Genomic DNA, 9958 nt, shown 5'->3' with positions numbered 1-9958 from the left:
GCTCCTGTACCTTCTACCTGAAGGTAGCGGGGAGATGAGTGTGTGGCCAGGATGATGTGGGTCCTTTGATGATGCTGCCAGCCTTTTTGAGGCAGCGACTGTGATAGATCCCCTCGATGGTAGGGAGGTCAGAGCGGATGATGGACTGGGCAGAGCCAATTACAATGAACTAGAACAGGTAGTTAAGAAATTGGGTGATGAAAATGAATACTCTTGGAGAATCCAGACATCATCCTTTTCATTATAGCCAGCATTGTATAAACAGTTTATATCTGAGTGAAACTTCCTCCAAATCACTGAGCATCGATGTGACAAACCTCTTCAACCACCATTACTAATTATGATAATTTACTCACCATTGTTATCATTGAGATACCTGTACAATTTTGTTTTTATTTAACTCCTGACATTTTATTACAATAATGTATTTGACATTGATTTTATAACATTATTAATAACATTTTTATAATACTATTATCTGGGAAGGGCAGGAGTGCAAACTGGCAATGTTAATATTCTACTTCATAATGAATAAGTGTGGTAATGCTACATGTCATGTTGTTATTCCAACATTCTCAAATAGTCTTAAACTTCAAAATCTGGACAAAATATACATTACAAAATCAATTTTCAAAGGTGCAAAGATTTGTGTATGTGCCTCTTTTATTAAAAACAAATAAAGTCATTGTTTAGTGAACTTACACAAAGCACTCTTCCCTAATCAAGTTTACTCAAAATATTTATTACAGTATGACAAGGACGTGGCCAATAGAAGTAAACAATGTACGAGTCTAATCTAAAAATCCAGCTTTTGAAGCACAATCAAAGCATTAAAATGTCTTAACGTGTGACAAAATACACAATTAATTCTTCAATTAACTCAGATTAAAAGACAACATTTTAGGCAGTCTAAAAGAGAGACATGGAATAGACATGTAATGTGTCAAGTTCATCTGTGCAGCTATAATGTTTGATCATAGGCCAGTACTTTTCAAAGCTCCGCTTGCTTTGTTGAGTAATGCAAGTTCCTTATCCAGCATCTTTGCTTTGCATAATCTGATTAACGCAACATTCCCAGTCTAAATGCGGTCTATGTACAGAGTTCAAACAGACATGTAACTACTTTTTAGATACCCACAAGATAATTTCAATCAAGATGCATTGGCGAATTATAACGTGTCATATCACCAGTGAATGTTTAGTTTATATATACACACAGAGATCAACAGGCCATTGCACAAAGAACTGATTGCTGTGAAAGGCATTTGTTTACCTTTCCCTGCTGTACATTCAGCAATTGTTACATGCAGATAAAGAATGAATACATTGCATTCACATATGTAACAACTTTCAGAGAAAGATAATCAAATTGCTGAACATTGGAAAAGATATAAAAATATATTGTGCACAAACTCATTTAGAATGTAGGATCTAACTGAACTTCATTGGGAAGAATGGTTATATGAACAAAATATTATACATCTAACTCTACAATTTTAAGAGGTCATAGAGAAAATCGAAACTCTAGGGGTATTGTTTCTTGATTTTATAATTCAGCAGCTGTTTGTAGGCAGAAGGTTTTTGGATTAATCACAAACTAATCCAAAGAGAATTTCAGGTCAGTTATAAAATCAATAATGCTGTCTTTCTCTATTTTATCTTTGTCCCTTTTTGTTCCCATGCTCCAATTATGCCAAACCACAGTGCTCATCTTCCTTCATTTATGTTGTGTAACTTATGTTCGGTCTCAACTCTCTATACTCATTCTGGGGTATCAGGAGATTGATTGTTTTTGATATCGAAGCACAATTTGACCTAGAAGGCCAACAATTACTTTCAATACAATTGTAATAAATGAGCATTAGGGGCAGTAGATCCAGTAATACTTGCTAGAGAAGATTATCCCACTTTCAGGATATTGGTGTAAAAAACACCCAAACACCAGGCAGTCTCCATCAACGGCCCTTGATACTTCAGTATCACCTTTGCTGTTTTCTCACATGTCTATTTTAGAGAGTATAATACCAAAAAAGAAAGCTTAGACACCATCCAGAGCAAATTTGTCTATGCAATTACCATGCCATCCACCAGTTTAAGCATCCATTCTTTCCACCATTGGCAGACCATGATGCAGTTTTCTCACTGAGAGTGGTGAGTCTGTGGAATTCTCTGCCTCAGAGAGTGGTGCAGGCCGGTTCTCTGGATGCTTTCAAGAGAGAGCTAGATAGGGCTCTTAAAAATAGCGGAGTCAGGGGATGTGGGGAGAAGGCAGGAATGGGGTACTGATTGGGGATGATCAGCCATGATCACATTGAATGGCGGTGCTGGCTCGAAGGGCTGAATGGCCTACTCCTACACCTATTGTCTATTGTCAGTGTACAATGTAAGGATGAAGACCCATTTTCAGTGAACCTTCCCAAATCTATCACCGAGGTAGATAAGCTGCAGATACACCAGTTTTCCCATTTACTTAATGCCATCTTGCTGTTATCAGGCAACTGAACCATTCTACAACAACTAGAGAGCAGTCCTGAACTCATAGGTACCTCATAGGATACCCTTGAACTATCTTTGATCGGATTTTACTGGCTTTATCTTGCACAAAACATTATTCCCTTATCATGTATCTGTGAATAGATCAATTGTAATCATGTAGAAGGGTCTTGACCTGAAACGTTACCCAATCCTTTTCTCCAGAGATGCTGCCTGTCCCGTTGAGTTACTCCAGCATTTTGTGTCTACCTTCAATTGTAATCATGTATTGTCTTTCCACTGACTAGTTGGCATGCAACAAACGCTTTTCTCTGTACCTCGGTACACGTGACAATAAACTAAACTAAACTCAATTTGGACATCTTTGCTCCCAGGTCACAAATCTAGCCCAAAATCTAACGTGTTTTGGGAATATTTTCATTTGGACCATAAAGGTTTGAAGAGAAGGCAGCTCACCACTATCTTCATGAATACAATGAAGAAGATCAATGATGCTAATCTTAATGAAATTTAAGGGTTCCATGGATGTGGGAAGTGGGAAGGTAGTACTGAGATGAAAGTTTAGCCATGACCTTATTGAATGGTGAAGCAGGCACAGGGGGACAATTGGCCTACTCCCACTTCTATAACTGATATTCTTATGTTCTTGTTGTTAAGGCTGTGTCCTTGTTCAGGGAAAGGATTTGTAACCGTCCCCACAACAGCTTGGGATGTGCCTGGAACAAGCACTAGAGCACGGACTTTGACAATAACACCAAAACATGGCGCCTCTTGCGTGCAATCTGAGGAGAATATATCTAATCAAGGATTGGAGGTATGGCAATGCTCTACTGGACTGTTTGAATTTCACTGTGTTAGCACTTTGCATATGTGACAATCAAAGCATCATTGATCCATTTCAAAGCAGGGCAACTTCCTATGTCTCCAAAACTAAACTCTCTTCAGCAACCAGGAGGCTTTTGAAATGTAAATTTGTTATCGTGGCCCCTTTTTAAAATTTACTTCATCCACTCTTCCAAACATTGGTGTAGCCCTGAAGCAGGGGCTTTTGGCCTTCACCTCAATTTCTCAATAATTGAAGGAATACACACAAGAAAGTTGATACTGGGTGTGATTATAAGGCTGGAAGGCAATGTCACAAACTATTAGCAGTAAATGCTGCGAGTGCACAGACAGCTCAATAGTTTAAAAAAAAAAAAAAAACAGGCTTGAACATTTTTCACACAACTGCAAAATAAGTGGTTTTGTGCTGTTGGAAATCAGTAACCTATAACATCCAGGTTCAGGAAAAGCTTCTTTCCAACAACAATCAGGTTATTGAACACTACAACCTCCAACTAAACTACGAACTACCTGGGTTGCACTAGGGACTTTATTTTGTTTTTGCACTATATTGGGTTTTTTATTTATTGAACTTCAATCTTGTTTTTTTTGTTTTTTTATATATAATTTATTGTGTACTGTGTTTACAACCCTGTTGTTAGTGCAACAAGTTACTGCTGCTGCATGTAAGAATTTAATTGTTCCATTTTGGGACATATGACAATAAAACGCTCCTGACTTGACTCGTTTAACTGAAACAGCGAAATTTTCCCTCACATGCCACAGTGTCTTGGCACTCGGTGGAAAATAAGTCCTTTGAATTTACAGCAGAACATTCAGTATCTTTTCTTTAGTGTGAAACTCCTCTCACAAGGGAATGATGCAACAAAGCAGTCAGGTTTTACTCATGCTCATTGCTCAGAAAACACGCTATTAAGACCAAAATCGTCCATAGCCAGACTGCTGATCATCTCAGCAAACTCCACATGTTGTTGGCACTTAAGAATGAAGCCACAGGGACATCACAGTCACCCACAGACACATGGAGATTGGAGGACAGGACAGGAGGGTATTATTTCCACAAGGTGATTGTCACTGAAATCTGTGTCCCCCTTCAGGCCTCCAATAAGGCTCACACACACGCCTGGACCTCTCTCACAGTTGAAGTCAAGGTCACCATCACTCTCATATTCCTAGCCTCAGGATCATTCCGGGCGTTGCCGGTGATAGCTGCCACATTTCTTCATTTGCTGCTCACTGCAATCCAGAAGAAGAGACCTCATTTGCTTGTCCTTCAACCCACAGAATTAGGCAAACCAGGCACATGGATTCACATGGATTAAGTCTGAAGAAGGGTTTCGACATGAAACGTTGCCTATTTCCTTCGCTCCATAGATGCTGCTGCACCCGCTGAGTTTCTCCAGCTTTTTTGTGTACAGGGATTTACTAGATCAGCAAGCTTTCTAAATGCAGTTCTTATAGACTGTACTCATGAAGGCATTTCCCTCATCTTCTTTGGCAGCCCCTTAGGATCTTTCTTCCAATGGGTTTTGTGGGTTCTGAGCTGGTTTAGGTTAGTTTATTTTAGAGATACAGCGTGGAAACAGGCCCTTCGGTCCACCGAGTCCATGCCGACCAGCAATCCCCGCACACTAACACTATCCTATGCTGATGTCCTCTCAAAATGTCCATATGATCTCATGCCCTGTATTGGGTGGCTTCATGCTGCAGAGGGCAAAGAAGGGAAGAGTTGTTGGGATGTGGGATAAGTGGCGGGGATTGGATAATCAGTTTATCATGTAGGTTTGGGAACAGCTGCATCCAAGACCACAAGAAATCGCAGAGAATTGTGGACGCAACCCAGACCATCACACAAACCAACCTCCCTTCCAATGGCTCCATGTACACTTCACGCTGCCATGGCAAGGCCACCAGCATAATCAAAGATAAGTCTCACCCTGGTCACTCCCTCTTATCCCCTCTCCCACCAGGCAAGAGGTACAGAGTGTGAAACGCACACTTCCAGTTTCACGGACTGTTTCCTTACAGCTGTTATCAGGCAACTGAACCATCTTATCACCAACTAGAGAATGGTCCTGACCAGCTATCTACCCTAATGGAGTATCTTTTAACGGACGCACCTTGCACAAACATTATTCCCTTTATCATATAATCGTACATTGTGGATGGCTTGATTGTAATCATATATTGTCTTTTTACTGACTGGATAGTAGGCAACAAAAACCTTTTCACTGTATCACGGTATACGTGACATTAGTAAACTAAACTAAGCTAAACTTTGAGAAGTGAAATAGCAGAGTGGATTATCAATGTTTCAACACTGCCGTTTCTCACTGAGATGATGGTGTGCATATCTAGTCCTTCACCAACCCGTGTAAGCTGTGCCAGCCCTGAATAACCAGCTCCACACTGCACAACCAAACACAACGCCTCCCTCCCCCCCCCCCCCCCCCCCCCCCCCCCCCCCCCCCCCCCCCCCCCCCCCCACTGCTCCAAACAGCTGCAGGCTGACCAGCATTTGGTTTGTGTCCTGTGACCTGAGCCTGGACTGGAATAGTTGACTTTATTGGAAGTGTCCGTACTGTGTGCAGACAACGTTTCCTTTGGTCTTACAGGCTGGAGTAAGTCCAACAGCAGATAAAGTATCACAGCAGTTAGGAGTGGGAGAGAGACCTGGAGATGGTGAGACAGGGAGAGGAGGGCGAGTCACGTACAACAGCAAATCTCACAAGAGACGCAAATGAATGAATGAATGAATGAATGTCTGAATGAATGATTGAATGATGAATAACTTTATGAATACGTTTATTGGCCAAGTATGTACACATACAAGGAATTTGCCTTGGTGCTCCGCTCGCAAGTAACACGACATACAGTAAACAATTAAGAATAAAATGTAAAACATCAAAACATTAAGAATAAAACATTATAGTTTAAACATGTGAATGAAATAAAATACCAAAGGAAAAGGAGGCTACAGAGTTTTGGTTATTGAGTAGAATTTAAAAAGCTGTTTTTATGTCTGTCTGTGGTGGCTTTGACAGTCCGGAGTCGCCTTCCAGAGGGAAGTGATTCAAAGAGTTTGTGGCCAGGGTGAGAGGGGTCAGAGATGATCTTACCCGCTCGCTTCCTGGCCCTTGCAGTGTACAGTTCGTCAATGGGGGGGAAGGTTGCAGCTAATAACCTTCTCAGCTGATCGGACGATTTGCTGCAGCCTCCGGATGTCATGCTTGGTGGCTGAGCCAAACCAGACCATGATGGAGAAGGTGAGGACAGACTCTACGATGGCAGTATAGAATTGGACCATCATTACCCACTCATGTTGCCTTCTACAATACTTACAATATTTAGGGCACCTTGCCTGCTCTTTTCTTGTTCCCTTTCATCTCACACTTCACAATATGGTCTTTATCCTGTTGGTTGTCCAACATTTTCAGTCTGACTTTGGAGAGCTCTGCGGCTTTGCTGTGTCCGCTCTACTGGAATTAATTGTGTCTTGTTTGTCAGCTGTTCCCTCAGGCTGGGCACCCAGATTCCACAAGTAATCTTATCTCTGATGAGCGTGTCCTTCAAATCTAACCAATCTTGGCTCTGGTGAGAAAGTATCAAAGGATTCTCCCTGCTCTTGATTGAATGCAAAGAAATTATGTCAGTCAACTGTTTCATTTCGAGACCAGTTGCAATGTTCATCTAAAGCATTCTCCAGGATCTCACTAGAGGGCTTTATGCTTTGGTTCAATTCTCTATCACTTGGCTTCGACAACAATTTAACTTTAGTCTCTTATGATTTGGCTGCCACAGCCTCAATTCTTTGGACTGGTTACAGAATGGAAATCCTATAGTGTGGGCTTCTCTACCAGTTCAGTGGTACACGCTCTCAATTGAATCATACTGTTTGTTATCTCATTTGCAAAAGATTATTCATTGTGTGCAGTATTCCCTTTCAGGCATGGCATCTGAATGTCGTAGTTTCATCAGCCAGCACTTCAGACACCATATCACAGTTTATTTCTTTTGTTGTCTCATGAAGAGACAGGGGAATAGCTAGTTATCAGAACTAGCAAAGATCATTTATAGAAAAAATTACATTGTGCAAAACAGCTCACCCAAGGCATCCACCCAAGCAGGTAGCTTCACCTCAGTGGAAAACAATCTCCCTGTCTTCCCCTATCACAGTTAAAGGCAGGATAGTGGTGTAGTGGTAGAGCAACCTTCTTAGAGCACCAGAGACCCGGGTTCGACCTTGACTACGGATGCTGTCTGTATGGAGTTTGTACATTCTCCCTGTGACAGCATGGGTTTTCTCTGGGTGTTCCATTTCCCTCCCACATTCAAAAGACGTGCAGGTTTGTAGGTTATTTGGCTTTTGTAAATTGTGTGTAGGATGCAAAACTGAGCCGAGGGGCCTGTTTGCATGCTGTATCTCTAAAACTAAAACTAAATATATACTGTATACAATGAGCAATTGGTCAAAGTTTTGAAGAGGTATCAACGCACGTCACATATGCCATATGCCATGTCATTTGGAGTGCCACATCACATATGCCTTGCATTCTCCTGTGGAACCATTCATTTTTGGCCATACCCTTATCACAGGGACAGGAAGCTGTGGACAGCAGTCTATGCATTAGCGATGGAGCAGGACACTGTGACATCATGGTTTCTGGTGGTGGGTATGGAGATAGCTGATACCCATATGTGTTGGTAGAGTGGTGTAGTGGCAGAGCAAAGAGAAAGAGTTCTGCAGACATTATGACCAGCAGTTTTGAATCAGATAATGTGGAAGGGATGAGAAAAGACTTCCATTATTGCATGGTGTGATCATTTAACTTGCTTCACCACCAGTTCACAAACACTCAAACATTTAACTTGAAAACATTATCATGCAGACTAATACATGAAAGCCTGTTAGTTTAAGCAACAAATTTTACGCAATGCAATTATTTAATAAGATGGAACTGGAGTCTTTTTTTTTGAATGGTGTAAAATCAAATTGGTTGTCCTGTTCAATTCCCTATCTCTGATATTACCTACACAATTAGAGCGCTTCATTGAATATGAAGTACTTTGGGACATGGGGTCATGAAAAATAAAATAGAAACGTACGCCTCGCGTCCTCTTTGTTGACATCAAATGGTGAGTTCAATTGGGCATGAAATACTGTATCTCCCGTGACAGGTCCTGCACTGATGAGTTAGTTCAAAAAGGTAGGGAATTAAATTTACTGAATTATTTTGGGTTAAGCTTGTAGATTCTGATATTATACTTATAAGCCGACAGTAATATGGTTAAATATTTTTTGTAATATCTTGTTCAGTACAAAATGTAAATCAACGTCGTTTATTAATAGCCCCATTGACATGATCGCAGAATTTGAGCTAATTCCAACCAGTGGGCAGCTGTCGGTAAAGATGTCACAGTGGGCAGAATGACACTGTGCCAGAGACCCGGCCTCGATCCTGACCTCAGGTGCTGTGTATGTGGTGTTTGTACATTCTCCCTGTGACCACATTGGCTTCCTCCAGGTGCTCAGTTTCCTTCCATTTCCCAAAGATGTGTGGGTTTGTGGGTTAATTGGCCACTGTAAAAAAGGCGCTTGTGTGCAGGGAGTGGATGGAGAAGAGGGATAACATGGAACTAGTGTGAATGGGTGATTGACGGTCAGTGTGGCCTCAGTGGGCCAAAGGGCCTGTTTCCATGGTTTATTTCAGTCTGTTAGTCAATCATATGTTTTCCTATCATGGGATTTCCAGTGACCTTGGACTTTCTGCAGAGGGTTGATTTGCTTCCAGTGGAGCAGTGCAATGCTTTGGAGATGCCCACATCGGGCATAATTAGCACCATCAATAAGTAAACAGGGGGCACTGTCGTACAATTGTTGCCACAAACACTGCTTTCCATTGGAATTGTAGTAATTATGACAAAGGGAAATAGACTTGCTTTCAATTTATAAAGTTCCTCAGAGTCTCAGACAGTTCCTGAATGGGCAATGCGCCCAGACATAATACCACATCGAACAAGGCACAGATTGGAAATTTTGCTCAGGCCACAGGATGACTGATGTGGGTAGTGGTAGGAAATTGCAGCACTGCATTGAAAAGGGCTTTTCTGAATAGCAGTGACATAGTTGTAGACAGGAGAGGAAGATTTATTTTTCATATAATAGATCCTACACTTTTCCTTGAGTGCTTGATGCTGAAAAAAGTGTTTTAGTTTCAGCATAATCATCCACACCTTGATAAATAACCATGCACTGCAACAAACATATGTCTTGAACACATTCTTTGTAAGTACATGATTGCATAGGAATTGTGTATTTTATTTTAAATCATCACCTAAGCTGGCAGTATACACGAAGGGCAGTTCTTGCATCATTAAGTCAGCAATGTCTTCTGGAGGCAATGCCTACAGTGAAACTACTGTACTTTAGTTTTAAAGATATCCCAAACAGGCCATTTGGCCCACCGAGTCCATGCCAACCAACAATCACCCATACATTAGTTCTATGCTGCACTCAGGACAATTGACAGAAGCCAATTAGCCTACAAACCTGCAAGTCTTTGGAGTGTGGGAGGAAACTGGAGCAGTTTAAATTCCATTTTAACTCCAGTTTAAATTCCAT

General features: G+C 41.2%; 1 protein-coding gene across 1 annotated transcript in view; it reads left to right on the top strand.

The window, feature by feature from the left end:
• The first annotated feature begins 3239 nt into the window (after positions 1 to 3239).
• Positions 3240 to 9958, top strand: part of LOC129708624 (T-complex protein 11-like protein 1) — a 68667-nt gene continuing 61948 nt past the window's right edge. The window contains exon 1 of the mRNA XM_055654494.1: positions 3240 to 3307. Coding sequence (XP_055510469.1) covers positions 3255 to 3307 — 53 coding nt within the window. The 5' untranslated portion in view covers positions 3240 to 3254. The remainder of the gene's footprint in view (positions 3308 to 9958) is intronic.

Source organism: Leucoraja erinacea, chromosome 24, assembly GCF_028641065.1.
Source record: "Leucoraja erinacea ecotype New England chromosome 24, Leri_hhj_1, whole genome shotgun sequence".
Classification (NCBI taxonomy): domain Eukaryota; kingdom Metazoa; phylum Chordata; class Chondrichthyes; order Rajiformes; family Rajidae; genus Leucoraja; species Leucoraja erinaceus.
The sequence above is the reverse complement of the archived record's forward strand: the minus strand, read 5'-3'. Positions and strand labels throughout refer to the sequence as shown.